A 20,914-nucleotide genomic window follows, 5' to 3' on the forward strand; every position below is an offset into this window, starting at 1 on the left:
TTGTAACTCTCAGTGTTGCGCCAGTGTTCGTTTGACTTTGGGACCTGAAGCGGAGTTTGGACCCGGAAACGGCTAATGACGTCAGACTTAAAGACTGGATATTTGAGCTGTCTGATTTTAACATTAACCTAAACCTAGCCAATTAGAAAAGTAAACTAATATCAAGAAGCCATGATTATGATGATATATGTGTATGTAGATAATTACATTTTTACATTTAATGGCTGCATTTACCCTCTATGTTCCTACCATATCTACATTGTTACATGTGTACTGTGAGTCAGACGCTAGCTAGCTAGCTTTACCTTGGAATGACGCAAGCCAAGAAAACTAGCTAGCTTGTTGTAATTTACAGTTGGCATATTTTTGGACAAGAAACAAAGTTAACCAATTAGAGAAAACTTGGGAAAAATCAATTGATATGTGTATATATAATATGTTCTTAAAAAGAAGGGCAGAGTAGCTCATCGACAGCAAAAGGCCTGAAAGACCACAGAAAACAAAAGTGATATTAACAAGGAGGTACATGCATAAAGTCTTCAATCAAGAGACGCCTTCATGAATGGAAATTTAAAAGATTTATACCAAGTTGCAAACCTTTGGTTACACCGAAGAATAAAAATGTCAGATTAGAAAATGTTTGCCAGAAAACATCTAAAAGAGGCTCTTTGGAATGATGAATTTAAGAATAACTTGAAAGATTAACAGAAAGATGGGAAGAGAAAAAAAGGCAAAAGAGAGAAACAGCTGGTGATGTGAAGCACACCACATTATCCATCTAACACGGAGCACGCAGCGTGCCCTGTTCTGCTTCTTTATTAAAAAACAGAGAAGGAGCGAAAGGAGAGAGCGAGGTCGGTCGTGTTTTCAGTGCACGGTGGTGGATAAATGTACATTTTGCATGTCTGTGTCGGGGCGTAATAGATGTAGATAATGGAGAATATGACAAATTGATAATAACTGGGAAACCATTTGCGTTTAACTATGACAGACTGAGTAACTCACGCGCAGTGGCTGCAATATCACATTTACAGACACATGCAAACACAAATTCAGGAGAAAACAGCTGTCCTGTCTGTGAAAGCACAGGAACTCTTCAAGGATGGACTCAATGATGTTAATGATGTCAGAGAGCGGTTACCTAGCAACACACCATATGTCGTCAGGCCAAGTGCGTTACGATTATAAAGAGGGAAAACACAGCCACACACTCATGCTCAAGTATCGTCATTAATGTGTAGCTCAGTTATACACACAACCTTACCCACACACATACGTCCTCCCAGACTCATGTGTCATCTGATGAATAGCATTCATCTACCAAGGGGGGGTGAAGAGATGGATGATGGGAAAATTCTGGCCCTTTGACATCGTGACCTGCTGCACGGTGGCTGTGTGAGTGGAAATGAGCATGTAAAAAAATGGATTTAATGACTTTACCAACCATTTTAAACACATGTCACAGAAAAAGAAGTTATTGGTCATTAAAACACATTTACCAAGAATTCAGTTTTCAGGTGATGGTGGTTACAAAGGACATCAAGGAGGGAATCAAAGCTTTAAGAAAATCTATTTGGTAATTTTCCATATTCAGCCTTCTATGTGCCTCCTTTCCAATGTTTGTGAGAAATAAAAACAGCCAGTACCTAACAGATTATAAAGCTCCAGCACACCCACCCACTCATGCACATATGTTTATCTTGTTAACTAATTGATGCTTCTACATACTGAGATTGGAATTCAGCTGAGAAAACGGTGTGATTAGAATAATTGAAAGGGGATGCTGCTGCTTCTGCTGCTGCCTTGTGCAGCTCTGTTGAAATGCAGCCGACTGGAGTCAGCTTTTATTTTGGTAAATCACCAACTCTGCATTTGCACCAATCCCTGGTGGGTCACTAACTCCCTAAGCGCCTTCCAGTTTATACTAAAACTTATACTGAACCCACCCTGATTGGGTGCTGGTGCAGCACAACCTTGACTGAATGCTGACTCCACTCCACTGCACCAAAGATGTTGCATAAGCAAGCCCCTTTGTTCCAATGGGCTAAACTTTATCATGATTAGACACCAGGTAAAGGCAACACAAGTGCAAGCTGTGTATCCTTTATTTAGCTGGTTATAATGACAGAAATTCTGCTACTTATGAATATCTGTTTAAAATAATATATTTAAAAATTTGTTTGTGTGTTCAGGAGATGACCCATTCCTGGCCTCCTCCACTAACAGCCATACACACTCCTGGGAAAGCTGATCAGACCAAATTTCCCATCCCAAACAAGGTTAGTATGCTTTTTCTTCTACTACACCCAAAACCTTTCATCACTAAATTCAAAGTGGCTCACATTAATCCGTAATAGTGTACATTCTCTCCGAATGACACGCCTGCTGATGCATGCTTCCTTCAAAGTTGTTATCATGTTCTTGGGCCTTGATCATTTTCACTTTAAGCGTGAGTCAGCGAGCGGTGGAAAAAGATGCGATGCAGTCGTGAAAAACCTTTACTTATACTGTGACACTTATTGGAGGGGCGCAGTAACACTAACTGCAGTCTGTCACTGAAAATCTTCAGTCTGCTCATTAGCTCTGATTCACAAATTTACTGCAGCAGTGATGCTGGGATAGAATCACATTACTGTTGGCTCATTCTGCACAGTGGCACAAATGACAGCCAATGAAATTACTGTGTTAAGGTCTATTAACACATAGTGAGTAAAGGGGAAACTCCCAGTGCATCATGGGAATCCCCCAGCAGCCTACACCTGTTGCAGCATAACTAAGGGAGGATTCAGGGTCACCTGGTCCAGCCCTAACTATATACTTTATCAAAAAGGAAAGTTTGAAGCCTAATCTTAAAAGTAGAGATATTTATTTATTTATATTTAAAATCATCTATCAAGTTGTCAGATCAGCCATAATAAAAAAAAAAAAAAAAAAAAAAAAAGGTTTCCACATGTTAAACAACACCTTTGGTTGTTGGTATAAATTGTAAGAATCATAGTTTCTCATTTTGTTCGGCTTTGTCAGATTTTTACCAATAAATCATTAAGTTGATGCACAAGTTGTGGATGAAAGGCAAATTTTAATGGATTGCTAACGTGACCCCGCTCTGCACCCCTACAAAGTTTTATCATAATTAATTCAAAAGTTTTGGAGATATCATATTTACAGACAGACTGAAACCCAAAGTCTACCAAAATCATCACCTCGTTGGCGGCAGTAATAAAAAAGTATTTTCAAGTAACGTCAGCAAATCAGGCGAATTTCAAAGTTTCCACCTAATCACTGGAATTAAACTTACTGACAGTTTAATGCAAAGTTATTCACTTGGCAACAAAATACTTTCTTATTAACTTAGCTATTACCGTCTATTCTTACTGTCCCTTAACATGTTTAATCGCTCAGTCAGGAAAAGGGCAAAACAGTCTGAAAAGACTTTGTTCCACCGCTGACACGGCGTGGTCTTCCTTACTTTGTGAAGCAGAGGACCGCAGGTGAACACCGCTAATAAGCACCAACGGCGTCCTCTGTGTGTTAGGTGTGGCTGTGTGCAGGCAGGAATAGGACCCAAGGTGCAGACTCCGGAGACAGACGTGACCTCAAAAAGGCTTTAATGCTGAACGCAACATGACATAACTAGAAAAACTCAAAATAAACTTACACCGGTGGACAGGCAAAACACACAGCAAAATAAATGGTAGATCGCGACACAGACACTAAGAAACACAGGGCTAAAATACACAGAGGGAGCAATCAGGGAATGGGTAACAGGAGGGAAACACAGCTGGGGCAAATCAGGCCTAACGAGACAAGAGGAAGCAAAACCAGACATATTAACATCACACATGGACTTTCAAAGTAAAACAGGAAACATAACAGACTCACGGGCAGGCACTATAACAAAGGGAACAGAGACACTGACTGGATGTGGGGATACAGTAGAAAGGGGAGACAGCAACATGGAACACAGACAGAAAACCAGAACACTAAAACTCTAACCAAACCCCACCCAGAGAACCTAAACTAAGAATAATCCTAAAACCCATAAAGCAAAGCTAGAATATAATGAAATAACAAAATCAAAGAACCAAAAACACAAAAACACTGGGTCAACGACCCAGGGACCCTAACAGTACCCCCCCCTTAAGGGCTGGCTTCCAGACAGCCCAAACCAGAACACCAAAAAACAAAACAAAAAAAAAAACAAAACAAAAAAAAAAAACCAAAAAAAAAAACCAAACAACCCAACCAGGGTGGGCGGTGGGGGAACCAGGACGGAGGGCACGAAACAAATGAAACACATTGAGCCAGAAACAAAAAAAAAAAAAAAAGAAAAAAAAAGTGCAAACACTGGAGCCCGGAAAGCAACAGAACAAAAAACAGGCTCATGACAGGCGCAGGCAGCCAGGAAAAACTGTTCACAAAAAGTTCAGGGGGCCGGCCCGGAGGCTGACGGCCCAAGAGCCCAGAAAACAGTTCAGGAGGCCGGCCAGGCGGAAGGCACTGACGGCGACCGAGCAGGTCAGGAGGCCGGCCGGCCGGGAGGCAGCGACGGCGGAGCAGTACAGGGGGCCGGCCATGACGGCGGCGTAGGTCAGAGGGCTGTCCATGACGGCAACGACGTCCAGTCATCGGCTGGACAGAACGTGCAGGACGAGCAGGCCGGACAGGACGAGCAGGCCGAGCGGGCCGAGCGGGACGAGCGGGAACAGACAGATTGGAGACCTCAGGGGCAGACAAAACTGAACCCTCGGAGGCTGGACCAGGCGGAGCTGCAGAGGCTGAGGCCGGACCAGGCGGAGCTGCAGAGGCTGAGGCCGGACCAGGCGGAGCTGCAGAGGCTGAGGCCGGACCAGGCGGAGCTGCAGAGGCTGAGGCCGGACCAGGTGTAGCAGAAGCCGAGGCAGAAGCTGGACCAGGCGTAGCCGAGGCAGAGGCTAATGGCGGCTGGATGGGCTCCTCGGGCCCTCCAGCTGAGGTGGCGTGAGACTGAACGGGCTCCTCGGGCCCTCCAGCTGAGGTGGCGTGAGACTGAACGGGCTCCTCGGGCCCTCCAGCTGAGGTGGCGTGAGACTGAACGGGCTCCTCGGGCCCTCCAGCTGAGGTGGCGTGAGACGGCTGAAGTGATTCCTCGGACCCTCCAGCGGAGACAGGAGGCTGAACGGGCCCCTCAGACCCTCCAGCGGAGACAGGAGGCTGAAGCAGTCCCTCGGACCCTCCAGCGGAGACAGGAGGCTGAAGCAGTCCCTCGGACCCTCCAGCGGAGGCAGATTGCTGGACGGATGACAGAGGAGAGGAGTGACGATGGCGTCGCTTCCTTCTAGATGAGGGAACTGAAACTGGCGGAGATACGGAGACCTCCTCCTCATCCGGCCACATGGCCACCAGGAAAAAGGCAGGCGAATGGGCAGGCGAACAAGGTCCTGGCTGGTGTGAGGAAGGAGAGGCAGTCTGAGGTAGCGACGAGGCAGGTGGTGAGTGTGTGTTGTCCTGGGGCGGCGGTGAAGAAGTGGAAGTGAAGGTAGAGAGAGCAAGCTCGCCAGCCCTGACTTGCTCCCTCCAGGCAGCTATGGAGCTGCCCAGCACAGTGTCCATAGAAAACTGAGTAAGCCGAGGGTTGCTCCGAATGATGGCATCCACAGCACTTAGCCCAACTGCCATGGTCCTCAAATCATTGGCCTGAGCAATGCGGCCAAGGAGCCTAATCATCCGCTCCATCTCAGCATCGAATCCAAAAGCTGAAGAGTCTGCAGGGTCCATGTTCTGGTCGCGATCTTCTGTTAGGTGTGGCTGTGTGCAGGCAGGAATAGGACCCAAGGTGCAGACTCCGGAGACAGACGTGAACTCAAAAAGGCTTTAATGCTGAACGCAACATGACATAACTAGAAAAACTCAAAATAAACTTACACCGGTGGACAGGCAAAACACACAGCAAAATAAACGGTAGATCGCAACACAGACACTAAGAAACACAGGGCTAAAATACACAGAGGGAGCAATCAGGGAATGGGTAACAGGAGGGAAACACAGCTGGGGCAAATCAGGCCTAACGAGACAAGAGGAAGCAAAACCAGACATATTAACATCACACATGGACTTTCAAAGTAAAACAGGAAACATAACAGACTCACGGGCAGGCACTATAACAAAGGGAACAGAGACACTGACTGGATGTGGGGATACAGCAGAAAGGGGAGACAGCAACATGGAACACAGACAGAAAACCAGAACACTAAAACTCTAACCAAACCCCACCCAGAGAACCTAAACTAAGAATAATCCTAAAACCCATAAAGCAAAGCTAGAATATAATGAAATAACAAAATCAAAGAACCAAAAACACAAAAACACTGGGTCAACGACCCAGGGACCCTAACACTGTGTTTGACTCACCAGTTCAATTATCTCTCAGAGCTCAACACAGCCAGCCTGTAATCAACAGAACAAATTCATCCGTCGAATAAAAAAAGAAAAAAGTTGAGGATCTGCAGATCACTTAGACTTTAGAAATAAATAAATAAGATAAAAACTACTTCAAGTTGAACGCTTTTCCACTTTATCGTTTAATCGTTCATCAAAAACAAGAAACTGAGTGTGTATTTAACAGGAACAGTGATAACAGCCACAGCTGAAGAGTCAAGGAAACAAAGATCACCTACAGAAATGTCATCAGCAAAATAACTCTGTATCCTCACCTGCACTGTTTGTCTGTCATGTTTGAAAAGTGGCGTTCAGGCACAATAAAAGCAGACTGAAGATTTCAGAAGATCGATGTTCAAAGTTTCACCCGCCGCTACAAAAAAGGGAAGATTTACGACGCCTTGTAATATATATATCTAGAAGATTTGCCACATTAAAAGAAGCAGCAATGCTGTATTGAACATTTATCTCTGAGGTGACGATAACAATTCTCCCTGAAACAGCAGACTGATTTTTTTTGCCTCATGCTTTTATGAATTACTCTTAATATGCAAAGTGCCTCATTGGTGTTGGTGTGAGGTGAAGTAGGAATGTAAACACAGAGGCAGTAAGTCTGACTGAGTACTTAATGAATTAGGAAGGACTGTTGTGGCGCCTTCAGCCTCCAGCCTCACACTAATCCTGCGTCACAGTGAGTTTTAAGAATGAGGAGGAGCGTCGACGCGGGGAGATGAGAGGCTCTGAATTCTGTGTAATGGCATCCTTGTGCTGCTGTGAAATCAATAATGACATCTGTTGGTTTATTCATTCAACTCGTCTCCCTCTGGCTTTCTCTTTCCTTCTCTCCCGCTCTCTAGGAGTCACAGCATGTGACCTCGGGCTACAACACCCAGAGTAAGTTTTCCCAGCGTAAACACTCACGTATGAGCTCTGCGATAATTAATGCTGCCGAGGCCATTAAAGGCAACGCCACCCAGGAGGAATGTGAGAAAGGCAGCTGACGTTGAAATGAAATCATTGCCACGGGAGGAGGGTAGTCGGAAAAACCTTTGCTTTTAACTTCCTGGGTTCATCTGAACAAGTAATCAGACAAACGTGATTACGTGATGAGTGGAAATCGGGGGCTTGTGTTTGAACTGACAGCATCACATTAGAGTAGATTAATGAGGGTAAAAGGTTCTGTCACAGTGTATATTAATTCATGCATAACATTTAAAAAGTACCTCTTTCTTGAAAATGCGTCCACACGGCAGCAGTTGTATGATCTCCTGCGTTTTCTGTCATATAAATACTGTTAGAGGATTGATGTTAACCTCAACCGAAGTTTAGATAGTGAGGTCAACATATGCACAAACAATCACGCTGCTTTAAAAGCTCTTCAGACTCACTTTAAATGCTGAGTTTGAGGTTTTTTCCCCCTATTATTGGCTCTGTGTGATGTCAGGAAGCAGGGATGGCCTTATATGGTCATAGCACAGCTCTAGCTAACAAAACAGAAGCCCCACCCACCTGCTGCTTTGTCATTCATTTCTCAAATGAGTGACTGAGCCAGTCAGAAGAAAGATGTTTTAAGTTAAGGTCATTCTTTTAGCCAGTGAGCTCAGTGACACAAACATGTTGACAACCCCCCTGGCAACCACTGGTATTCTGTAAGTGATTGGCAAGTGGTTGCTGGATGTCACTCGCTTAAATCAGGCACTGTGAGAAGACTGTGCTGCTCCCAGATCCTCCACAGCAACTGCCAGCAACCTTCAACATCCACTCACAACCGTCTGGGGAATACGGAGGTCCCCTAGCGAGAGGTGGTTGTCAGTTGGCTGCTAACCAACCTGTGGGACCTGGGCAATCAGGCTGTTGTATAACATAAATATGGCTTATTTTAAACTGTGAATCATGTGAATCCTCTAGTATGATTTAGGAAGAAAAATACAGAGCTGGAAATAAGAATAACAGGCCCCTATAAAGATGTTTATACAATTAGATATCTAAAAACCTGTGTTGGTGGTGGAAGTTGCACACAGTAATGGATTAAATTGTTGCTAAGTCAGCCAGGTGGGCCGGAGTAATTTACATATCTAGATCTGGGGCGATTGTGGCTCAAGAGTTGGGAGTTCGCCTTGTAATTGGAAGGTTGCTGTTTCGAGCCTCGGCTTGGACAGTCTCAGTCGTTGTGTCCTTGGGCAAGACACTTCACCCGTTGCCTACTGGTAGTGGTCAGAGGGCCCAGTGGCGCCAGTGTCCGGCAGCCTCGCCTCTGTCAGTGCACCCCAGGGTGGCTGTGGCTACAATGTGTGAAGGGGTGGATGACTGGATGTGTAAAGCGCTTTGGGGTCCATAGGAACTAGTATAAAGCGCTATACAAATACAGGCCATTTACCATTTTATCTGATCACATTCCAGGCTGATTTGAGATAATGAGACAATAATTAAAACAAGGTGTTAATGCTAACAATCAGATGTGATTATGTAGATAATGCGTCCAAATGCAGATTGCATATCAGAACCAGGTGTAAAAAGCTTTGATTCCTAAGACCTTATGGATATACCGCATATTTACAGATAACACGTCTGGTTAATGGTGATGGTGTTAGAGGTTGAAAAACACCTTAAATACAGTTTTCTATTTCACCGGTGGCCTCTGGGCTCCTGTGTTTGTGTGTGTGTTCTTCCATCGGTTGAGACACCTCTGAAACCACAAAATAGGTCATTATGAATCAGTCAGAATAAAGCGACACGCCATAACACTGTCAAAAAGCTCCATAGTTGAGTCTAGCTGGTCATCCATTGCATCCGTTTTTAACATACTATCAAGCAGAGAGGAAAAACTGTTTTGCCACAGGTTGATAAAGTCATACAAAAAGCGATTACTTCAGGTTATTGCTGCAAAAGGTGGAAAAGGTGGTTCTACAAGCTACTGAATCATGGGATGCATTTAGTTATTCACAGTCCTGTGGAAACTTTCCTTTTTCACAGGACTCTACGCTAACTTCACCTAGTACTGCATATAGTACCTTACAGTATTTCCGACTCCCAGGGTTGATCAGATCATGAAAAGCTTTTCTGAGGTTGTTGCTCTTTGTTAAATCCATCTTGTAGTGTTTTGAGTTATTTGTGCCGTATATAAAGCTCAAGCATTTCCCCACTGGCAGGTTTTTCCTCTCTGTGTAAGAAAAGAAGAAATACGACTGACTGGAATATGAAATACAGCAAAAAGGATTCTGTTCACAGACTCCTCTGTATATCCACTTGGAAAATAAATAATCTCCTCGTTTTTGTCAGAGTGTTTCAGTTTGACTTTTATTGCAAAAGGACATTTACTTACTGTTTTTACCCCACAATCCTGTTACCAAAGCAAACAGATACACACTGGAACAGAGTGTCATATTTTCCAATGTGACAGTACTGCTGGTCTACAGTGATGTGAGTTTGGCTTCCTGTCAAACACTAATCAACACACACAGACACAAGTCTTGACACATGCAAAACTGTGATACAGTGATTGAATGTTCTCTGTTGTGTTGCAGAACGATGTACTGTATCAGCTAACAAGCCTGCTGCTAAACCACCAACTGCACCGCAGAAGTCGTGAGTATATCTCTCTCTTTTTCTCTGACACACGCACACACAGAGAAACTGAGAATTTCTGACCTGCTGCTGCTGCTTCTGCTGCGTTTGCCTCAAGGTAAAATTAAACTTGACTCTTGGATGAAATTCACTGGTGGTAGGAGGAGAAAAAAAAGATTGTGTGGATCAGAGCGGGAAAGTGCAGCTACATTAATTTAATGTGAGCCAGGAGCATATTGCAACATCTCTGGCTGCAACCCACTCCACGCATCACTCACAGAGCTGTACGGCAGGATGAGAGTGGAAAGGCACAAATCTCGACTTGTAAGGCCGCGTTATGACCCCGGTTTGCACTGCACGTTTGCTCGCGACGAGCTTAACGAGTCAAAAACGCAAGAGCAAGTGAGAAAGGAAGGATAAAACTGAGTGTCATTACGCTAGCTAGCCAGCTTAGCTCCTGCAGTGGTAACTTAACCCAACTTACCCTGATGTGGATTTGAGGCGGTTCATATTTTAACAGTGTCAGTAAGATCAAACTGCTGCGTCTCTCAGCTCATCTCAAGCCAAGCGCTAACCTCTGGGCATGAAACATCAAGCTAACGTAAAGTGTAAAAAACGTCAGTTTCTCCAGACACCCCTTTAGGCTCTCCAGAGGCAAATCAATCCCCAACTTCACAGATGAAACTGACATGTTTACAGCCTGGTACAAAAAAAATCAGTATATTAACCTTGAAAGTGAATTTCCTCATTTCATGACAACTACATACGGGGTGACTTTTTCCCCTTTTATGACTGACGCTTTGAAAGGCTTGAAAGGTGCCCCAGATGGCAAAAACTGCAGTTCCACTAGGTGCTGCTTGAGGTTGGCTCCAGATACATGTAAGTCCCCACAGACTCCCATGTTAAAATGTCCAACATATTTACAGCTGGGTACAAAGATGGTTTTGACTTCTATGGAGAGTTTTTCCCCTGTCATATCAGCTGTGATTATATGATTTTTTTTTTAATAACTCATCCACTTGCTAGCACCTGCTCATCTGTTGCTTTGAGTCATTAAGCTGGACCTCTCTGCTGTGTTACTGGCTATTCCATGTCTGAAATTGTGTCAAGAAATTGGTGGAGAAGCTTGTTGCAAATAGCAGCGGTTTCCCTAACTCAAACTGAAAAGTGACACATAAGAAAATCTGAAAACTGTGTAACCAGATAGGAGTCAGAAGTCATGTGACTTGTATACCAACTACCACCTTACCTGCCTCTCCATCCTCTCCATTGTTCTTTCAATCATGGAAAACGACACTAACTGGCAACCTAGTAACCTAAAATGTGAGAAGAAGGGGTGGTCAGTAAATGAGTCAGCAATACATCTGCTAAATATACTTAGACTTTATCCTGAAAGTTGTTTCTTAAGAGAGTCATAGTTACTCCCGCCGTTTACCCATGCTTCATTGAATTTCTTCACTTTGACATTCAGAGCACTGGGCAGAAATCACATCGCGTCAACACCCACCGTGGGCCTTCGCGATGCTTTGTTTTAATTAACTAATTAAACAAGTTAAAATTAAACTCCGTCTATATATGTATCCATCTCTTCTCTTTTGCTTATTCATATCAGGGTTTCATAATTCTTTAAAATAGCTTGCATGTAAAGTTTATCAGCAGCCACAAACTGTTTAATTACACAGAAATTTCTTTTTAAATAAGTCTTTATTATATACAGTATAATGCTGTAACAATGTAGCAAGCTGCTTTTTGCAGAACAAAGAACAAAGCTGTGGAATGTTTGTAGTTTTTTCAACACTTTTTACTGCAGTACAGTTTAAATAAAGTTGTCTAACACTTAAAAATAATCACAGACACAGTTGAACCCCACTTATGCTAACTTTAGCCATTTTGCCAAATACATTTTGAGCTAAGCTAGCTAGCTAATTAGTTAGCGAGAGCTAATGAAAGCTTGTCATTTCAGCTTTACAAAGCCAGAGATATTAGAAAGGATAAACAAACCACTTGAAAAATCCCAAATAGGAGGAGGAACTCTGTAGTGCCAAAGATGATAATATTATGACCCATATTTTTTCTGTCCTATTCCCTAAAAGTCTAATCTCTGCAGTGCTACTGTAACACCTGGAAAAACAGTGTTTGAAGACTGAGCCACAAATAAAATTATTGCAACAGTGTGCTCGCTGTCTCGTAGCCTTTGAAATGGTGGCTTTGAAGTCAGGGACCAGGTCTGCGACCGTGCTGACCTGTTGCTGTCTTTAATGGTTGCTGTCCTGCACACGCTAGTCTCCTTGTTAAAGATATTTCAGTATCTAAGGAAGAGGATTTTGATCTGCTGTCACACCATATCATATAAAGTAGTACAACTCTCGTGTTACTACATCTAATGAGAGTTTTTAAGTGTCAAGTGTTATGCATTATTTATACACTTTATTAAAAACCTCATTTAAGGGTTAGAGAGTATTTGGTGAGGATGGCGTCAAAAAGCACTCTCCTAAAAAAGACTTGATGGGTAGGAGATGATGCAAAAATCCTGCAACTTAAGAAAAAGTCAAGGCAGTCTTGTAAGTTAGCGGTAATTCAGCTGGATGGTTTGATTAAAGTCCCAGGTCAAAATGTAAGTTCTCATTTCCTTCACTTTAGATATGCAGTTAAATAGTTAATTATATCTCCATTAGGATGAAGTCTGTGGGAGCTGCAGTGCTTTCTGTGCCGTTTTATGCTAAGCTTTCAAAGCTGATAAGCCCTTTCCTGTTGATTACTCATGTATACCCCACAGTGCAATTTTTTCCCCAATCTTGTATTCAAACATAAATGCTGCTTTGTTTATTAGGGTGAAATAATTGTTATTGGTTAAAAACAATGCCTAGTTTACTGCTGCCATTAGGCCATTCTCTGTTTTCACTGTGATGCTCAACAGGCGTAAAATGTTCTCTTTAATGAATAGGCCTACCTCGTCTTATTCAACAGTAAATGAGCTGTTTAGGCTAATTGCTATATTCTTTGCTGAATGTTTACTATGTCTGGCTTTACAGAAAACTCATCCAGCTGTAATCCTTTTCCAGGCTCAGTACCTTAATGCCCAATAAGAAAAACACAGTGAATTCTGCTGTTTCATTATAGTCGATAGCGCAGTGAGTAAGAAGTTTTGTGACACTGTGATCCAATCACATGATATTCATTTAGGCAAATGCATGAAAAAGCCTCCTTTAGTGAACCAGTTTTTGAGCTTTGCTGGCTCAGAAACACAGATAACACCTTGGTTAGTGTCTGTGAAGGTTCTCAGTCATCCAGGTCATTGTAGTCAAAGGAGCTTTCAAAGAAAAGCGTCTGGACTTCTTTAAGTTGTTTGAAGACGTTTCACCTCTCATCCAAGAAGCTTCTTCAGTTCTAAGGTCAAATGGCGGAGACTCCCAGATTTAAACCCAGTGGGAGTTTCCCCCTTAAGAGGGACAAAGAACCCCCTGATCTCTCACCCGAAACCCTGGCTGATTGAGACCCACACCCGTTTTCACACCTTGGCTGATGTGATTAGAGGAACATCAGGGGGTCCTTTGTCCCTCTTTGGGGGGAAACTCCCACTGGGTTTAAATCTGGGAGTCTCCGCCATTTGACCTTAGAACTGAAGAAGCTTCTTGGATGAGAGGTGAAACGTCTTCAAGCAACTTAAAGAAGTCCAGATGCTTTTCTTTGAAAGCTCCTTTGACCACCTTGGTTAGGGTGCATTTGTCAACAAAAAGCGCTTTGTATAAAATAAAATATAATGCTAAAAAACGCTTAAAGACTTTTTACTGCAGTACACTTTAAGTAAAGTTGTCTGACACTTAAAAAATAAGTCACAGACACAGTTGAACCCCACTTATGCTAACTTTAGCCATTTTGCCAAATACATTTTGAGCTAAGCTAGCTAGCTAGTTAGCGAGAGCTAATGAAAGCTTGTCATTTCAGCTTTACAAAGCCAGAGACATTAGAAAGGATAAACAAACCACTTGAAGAATCCCAAATAGGAGGAGGAACCCTGAAGTGCCAAAAATGCCAGTTAAATAAGTTTACAGCAAAAATCATTACCAGTTTCCTTACAGGTAGAACACAAACCCCTACATTATCATTGGAAAAGTGCTACCTTTGGTGTCCAGCAATCATTAACCATAAAACTGGGGTCCAGGTGGTGGTATTACTACGCAGGTAAAGTCTAAAATAGCAGCCTGCCAAAACTTTCCTCAACATTTGTTTTTAAAATGCAGTTATTAATAATAATAAGAAGAAATACTTTATCGCAGTCAAAACATGAAAAACAAGATTAAAAACATATCTAATATCGATATCAGAAAACAAAATAGTTCAGAAAGATAAAAGATTATACCAAAGAAGAAACTCGATCAGATAGAAAATGCAAAAAAGTGAATTCATAAATCTAAACCTGATACAGGAAGTAGCTTAAAGCTAAAATGAAGCAGGTGTTGTTGCATTACGTGGTAGAGATTTTTTTTCTACCATGTACAGTAAGTAATCACGGTGTTAATCATTCACAGCTAATGTTTTGCTTAAAAGACAACAAACTATGACCCAAATTAGTTTACAGTTTCAGTGATCAGCTGTATAAACCTCGGATTTTGAATTTCAGGGACCTCGACCTCCAGGTCAGAGGTCAAGTTTTCTGAAAGTCTTGCGAATGTGATGAAGAAGACATAATCTTAACTCTGACAGTGAACTTATGCTAAGACGATGAACACGTTAGCGTACCGTTATCCGTCCACTCCATCCAACTTCCACTTTACGCACTGTTTTGGTCTCCGGAGGGAAAACTGTGGCTCTTTATCTGCTGAGCGCTACGCTGTGCTCCAGGGAGACGAGTGTCCAGGCAACCGTGTGTACATTTAGATTTGCAGGGTGAGCAGATGCACATGTGGAAGTATTGAGTAATTAGCTTAGCGTGGCTTTGATTGTGGCTCCTCCTCGAGTGATGGAGCTCTGGTAGCGCTGAACTTTTACCAATAAAAGGACTCAATTTTATAAAGGCAATTAAGAGCATCTGCACCTAGTAGAAATGTGATGTTCTGCTTTCTAAGCTCTGCATGTCATGGATGCTTTAGTCCATAAAAGTGCGTCTGTCCTCCTTATTCTCTCTTGTGCATTTTATTCATTTCCCTGCCATGCTTCCCTTCCTCGCTCTCTCTCCCTCTCTTTCAGTCGCTGCCACCACCACTCGCTCCCCTTCACTTCCCCATCATTATCATCTCCATCTCACTCACTATCTCTCTCTCTCCATCTGTCCCTTCTTATGAAATAAAATATGAATCCATTATTCATTCATTCAAACATATCTATCATCGCCGTGTGCAGCGCCGTGCCCCTTATCTGCAAAGCTTTTTCTTATTGTGCTTCGGTTATTCACGACTCATACAGCCCCATCTGAAAACACCACAACACTGGGGAGTATTTTTTAGCGGTGCAAGCACTGACAAGAGTGGTTCGTGAGGCAGTAAAAATCCCTTTAGGGGATTCTCCTGTCATAACAATAGCAGTGCAAGCTTAAAATAACAGTAGTTTGTGTGGAGGGTTTATATAAAGCAATAAAACATGGGAACTTGCCAATCCACAGCACATAAATACTGAATAATTTGTGTGGTAAGGAGCAGGTGATGCTGTGAGGGAGGTCATGTTATCGACTGCGCCTTATATATCTCTTTCATTGGAGCTGTATTGTTAGCAGTTGATCTCTCGCACGGGGAGAGCAAAGCAAACACGAGAATAGGAGAAACAGGGCAGCGACCAGGTTCTTTTTCCAATTAGAAACCTCTTTAAAAAATCAGCGTGCAATCGTGATGAAGGGCCCGTGTCTGCCGAGCACCTCCTCTTTTGTTTCCAAGAAATTCTTGGCCGTAGGTCAGCAGTTGTCAGACAGAAAGTTTCCAGGTGAAAAAACAATCCCTGAGCTCTAAAAGCTGAACATCTGGTAGGTTTTTAGCTGTGAATGTCCGCTTCCTCATTCCCCAACATGAACCACCAGCTCGCTGCTTTTTTTTGCTGTGTAATTAATCCGTTGACCAAAAAAAAGGCTCTTGAAAGGGAATCGCAGATCACAACTTGCCATAATCGAACTAATGCAAGCAGACAGGAGGTCACGGCCGCAATAACACGTGTCTCTGTGTCTCTGTGCAGAATGTTGGAGGATGACCTGAAGATCAGCAGCGACGAGGAAGAGGCCGAACAACAGGTGAGCTCCCTCTGCTGTCCGTCCTCTTATTCAGCTGCTGCATATGATCCCTCGCTCCGGCTTCTCCTCCATCTGTCCTTCAGCGTTTCATCTACTAGCATAGCACCCAGTAAATTCAGCTGTGGTTGGGTCACATTTGTTAATTCATTCATCTGGGAGTTGTCAGTGTTACTGAAAGCATAATTCGTCCTCATTTTTCCTTCCATTTGTCACTTAATGTCTTGTATTACAGTAGCTTAAAAGATAGATACTTAGAAACTTGCATCAGCTTTGACAGTGGACTCCATATGAAGGATACTGAGCCCCCAAAGTGCCCACATACTCAAAGACTTACTTTAAGTAATAGGATCACATGTAAATCTTCCTATGAGTTACATGAGTACACTGTAAAATGTTAGATTTAATGGAATTGACTGGTTTGCATTCAGTTTATATCAAGCGCTTTTCTTTAACCATTCATTATATGGATAAATGAACCTTTGATTTTATATATTGCAGTTGCATTTTCCTCAAAATGATTGCTTCCTGTTTATGAAGCATTAAATAAAAATCAGAAGGAGTAACACTGTTTATAGGTGCTGGATGTCAGTGCCGTGCCCAGAGTTATTTTGTTCTTCATGAATGACACGGCAAAGTCGGGTCATGTCATCTGGACCAAGACGCAGGACACGGAGGGAGACAAAACACAAGTTTAAACAAAGCACGAGCCGTTTATTGTGGCTGATTAGCATGAATACCAAAAAAAAGCAAAAGGCGAAGCGGGGCGAAAACTAAACTAAAACCTAAACTGGAAAAAAAATACAATTTTTGATGACTGTGACAAAAACATGAATATGACGAATAAACACGAACACGAAACTTGAGCACAACCTGAACAGAATCACGAATGACCTGAAACTTGACATGAAGGGAAGAAAACAGACGACCTGACAAAGACTGAATGGACCACACAGACTAAATACACACAAGAGGTGATCAGGGAAAGTGGAAAGACCTGGGGACACAGCTGACACAAATCAACATAATGACACCGCAGGGGAAGTAAAACAAGAGACACCTGACTCTTCAAAATAAAACAGGAAACACTGAGAGACGCAGACATGACAACTCAGGCTTGGAAGCATGAAACACGCAGACAAGAAACACACGACAACTAACACAGAAGGCCTGAGTGGAAACGTAACCCAAACTTAACATTATCTCATGAGCAGAGATGGGCAGTAACGTTTTACAATGAACTGTAATCTGATTACTTTTTTCAAGTAACAATTAATGTTATGGATTACTATTGCAAAATAAGTTAGATTACTGTTACTTTCCTGTAAGCACGCTACGTTACTAAACCGTGATTTTGTTCGTGAGAGCGTCTAATGATAATGACGTTCGAGTGTGCGACGTCCGTGGCAACAACAGACGTGTGCAGATCAACAATGGATAATATGGAGTGCAGGAGAGAGTACGACCATGCAGCATTAAAAATGTGGACGGACTTATAGTACTTTACGGTTTATTGCGTACAAAGTGATAAAAACATTAGTGTCCGCCGTACACAAACTTCTTTCTACAGTGAAAAATGTAACTTCAAATCTTATATGCTGGAATATGCAGAAAATAGGTTTAAATGTTAAAGAAATGTCTAAGACTGTTGCATATAATTCAATTTTTACTTGATGTAATGTGCATAACATTAAAAATTTTAAACTAATTAAACAATTTTAAAAAGAGAATTTTCCCTTTGATTCAATTTTATATGATGGATTATGCATAAAAAATAGAATTGGTCTGTTGGTTTATTACATATTCAGGTTGTGTATCATGTTTTTGAAAAATAACTAAGAAACTATGTAACTAATTACTTTTCAAAATAAGTAATCAGTAGTGTAACAGGATTACTTTGTTGGAGAAGTAGTCAGTTATAAGTAACTAATTACTTTTTCAAGTAACTTGAACAACACTGCTCATGACTATTACAAAATAACTTAACTCTACCCTTTCTTATGGAGAACACGTGATTTTAACATAATATTAACATAAGAAATCAACAATACACGAAACGCTGGGTCACAGATCTGACAGGCCAGGCTCAGGGACGAGGCGCTAAGGAAGACCAAATCTGATTGCATGCTGCCCCCTCACTGTGATGTCACAAACAGCTGGAAATCAAAGTACAACAAAGCTGGCTACAGGTTTATACTGAAGTCATGCAGGGTGCAGGGGGAACGACTCAGGTTTTACAGTATAAATACTGGCTGACATTTACACTTTAGAAGAGTCAGTTAGTTGTTATTATTACATAATAACTGTAAGTTTAACCTGACATTTATCTCACACTACACATCAAGACTAACATTGTGCAACTTCATGCTGAAGAAAATGTGCAATATGATCAAAAGCTTCAGGAAAACTAATACATGTAATTTCTGGTGAGATTGTTTATTTTTTCCTATTAAAATGCAATAAACCAAACACAGACATGCAGGAAAGTGAGATGTTCCAGTAACAAGCAGACACGGAGAAAAGAAAGTGAAAGCTCCTCCTGTACTTTATTTATTGACTTTATTGAGTGACTAATTACTGGCGATCTTTTGGTTTTTACTTTAAGTTTTGTAATGAATCATTTAGATGCTAATTTAATTCGTCATTCTGTAATAGCTTTTTAAATTGTTCAATTTATTAAGTGTTTGTAATTAAATACAGTAGGTCAGTTAGTGTTCTGGTGGCTCTGCATGCTAATTCTGGGGCTAAAAAACACCAAGCATAGTCATTAAAGGTCAGAATGTCAGTATCGGCGGTAGCTTCTCCATCACTGGTCTGATGTTTACAAACCTTGGAGCGGTGATGTGTCCTGTTGTGGGGTGTATCAGCATTTTTTATCCACTATTCACTGACTAAAGAGGTCGGCTTTGTCACTCTGGGAAACTTTGCATATTTGCGTGCGGTCGTCCTGCTCTTCCTGTCTTGTTTTTCAGTATGGAAATTGGCACGGTGGCCCTTTCTCCTCTAATCACTGTCATCACGCGCTAATGATGCCAGAGATGAGTTCAAAGCAGTCAGTGGGGGTCATGCTGCTGCCCCCTCCCCACTGTGCACACAGATATCAGCGCTCATCAAAGAGTCTGTGAGATGTTTTCTGTTAATGAAGATACCGATTCCTCTCATCCCATTTTAACTGGCCTTCTGATTGTATAATAACCATGATGGTAGATATTATAATTATAAATGATGGCAGGTCATTTATAATGGTTTAAGTTTGTGTAATGTGTGCATTCAGGATTGCAGTGAGTGGCAGTATAATTAGAAAAATACTGAACAACTATGGCTTGTTTGGAAAGGTTTCCAGGAGAAAACGTCTTCTCTCTAAAAGAAAAAGAAATGGAATCGCAGCTTAGGTCTGCACACAAACTGTAAGACGTATGGAACAACGTCCTTTGGACAGACAAGACAGAAGTGGAGATGTTTGGCCATCTACGACAGTAAAAACACCCCGTCGAGCATGGTGTGCTGGAGGGGTGATGATTTGGTCTTGTTTTGCAGCCACAGGACCTGGGCACCTTGTAATCATCATATTCTGGAGTCAAATGTGAGGTCGTCTGTCTGACAGTGATCCCAAACACAGCAACAAATCTACAATGATTCAGTCAAAGTCCAGAACTCAACCAAAATATTATAGCAAGACCATAAATAAGATATCCATGAACGATTGTCTGCAAACCTCAGAGTACTGTGGAAAACGTTCTTTTTCATATGATTGTATACATTTGATTGCTTGCATCGTTTGCACTGAGTTTGTATGCATATATTTATCCAATCGAATGAGATTTGGAACAACTAGCGAGTCCTACTTGTCATATACGTCACCTTCAGCCAAAGCTGAAAAATGAAGCCAAGGTAGAAGCGCCAAAAACTGCCGTTCTTGTTGGCCACTCAGTCTCCATATGCACAGCTTTATCCATATAAAGAAATAAAGCCTGCTACAAAAACAGTTTGTTCTATAGCTGATTTCCTCCTTCATATTCTCATTCCTTTCTATATTCTTATGGGTTAAAATAAGATGTGTGGCCACTTTGACTGTGCTGACACAGGCGGCTCTACCCAGTCACTGTCTGCTAATTCTAATGAATGTGGCATCAGTCACACTGAGGCCTTAACTTACGGTGTCCTGAACCAATAAGTGACATCAGCATTTTGTCTTGTTGAACTAGATTCAATTATTTATTTTATCATCAGTCTACACGTAAGACACCATCATTTAATTAATTTCTGAGAAATAACTAAGAAACACCATCTTTGAAAAAGTTTTCCGCTCCTTTAACATGACATTTGGTCTTTGTCAGCTGTTCTTGAGGTACTTCAATAACTTCACGTAAATGTGCCAAAATGACTGGATATAGCAGTCGTAGCTGATAGTGTGTCAGAGTGAATAACAAGCTTTGGGAGTCATGAGCGAATTGACTTTAGACCTGCGAGAGAGAATTGTGTAAAGGCATGGATCTGGGGAAAATTGCAAGTATGTTTGTGCAGTGCTGAAAGTATGATGTTTGAAACAGAAGTTGTTTGGAACTATCAGCAGTTCCCTCGGTTTGAGGTACTAAAGGTATTAAAGAACCTCCTCGGTTCTAAAAGATCCTGACAGGACGTGGAGGTGGGAGAACATTATAGAAGGTCACAGACAGTCGTATAGAAGATTCCCAAAAGGCTCAAGAATTTCAATTAAATTAA

At 41.9% G+C, this 20,914-nt stretch overlaps 2 protein-coding genes across 4 annotated transcripts in view; one reads left to right on the forward strand and one right to left on the reverse strand.

The window, feature by feature from the left end:
- Positions 1-20,914, forward strand: part of aff2 (AF4/FMR2 family, member 2) — a 210,005-nt gene that overhangs the window by 109,576 nt on the left and 79,515 nt on the right. For all 3 annotated transcript variants that reach the window (XM_004563274.3, XM_014409891.3, XM_076890802.1), the window contains 4 exons: positions 2,193-2,279; positions 7,275-7,311; positions 9,942-10,002; positions 16,141-16,195. In XM_004563274.3, the coding sequence (XP_004563331.1) occupies positions 2,193-2,279; positions 7,275-7,311; positions 9,942-10,002; positions 16,141-16,195 (240 nt within the window). The remainder of the gene's footprint in view (positions 1-2,192; positions 2,280-7,274; positions 7,312-9,941; positions 10,003-16,140; positions 16,196-20,914) is intronic.
- Positions 1,212-6,369, reverse strand: LOC112435576 (uncharacterized). The gene is made up of 2 exons (XM_076890807.1): positions 3,470-6,369; positions 1,212-1,391 (listed from the first exon to the last, which is right to left on the reverse strand). The coding sequence occupies exon 1, from the start codon at positions 5,755-5,757 to the stop codon at positions 4,141-4,143; it is 1,617 nt and encodes a 538-aa protein (XP_076746922.1). The 5' UTR covers positions 5,758-6,369; the 3' UTR covers positions 1,212-1,391; positions 3,470-4,140.

The sequence above is a fragment of the Maylandia zebra genome, linkage group LG2 (genome assembly GCF_041146795.1).
Source record: "Maylandia zebra isolate NMK-2024a linkage group LG2, Mzebra_GT3a, whole genome shotgun sequence".
In the NCBI taxonomy this organism is placed as follows: Eukaryota; Metazoa; Chordata; class Actinopteri; order Cichliformes; family Cichlidae; genus Maylandia; species Maylandia zebra.

Bases quoted from the DNA above. Each gene is read 5' to 3' on its own strand.
- LOC112435576 (XM_076890807.1), bottom strand. From the start codon at position 5,757: ATGGACCCTGCAGACTCTTCAGCTTTTGGATTCGATGCTGAGATGGAG.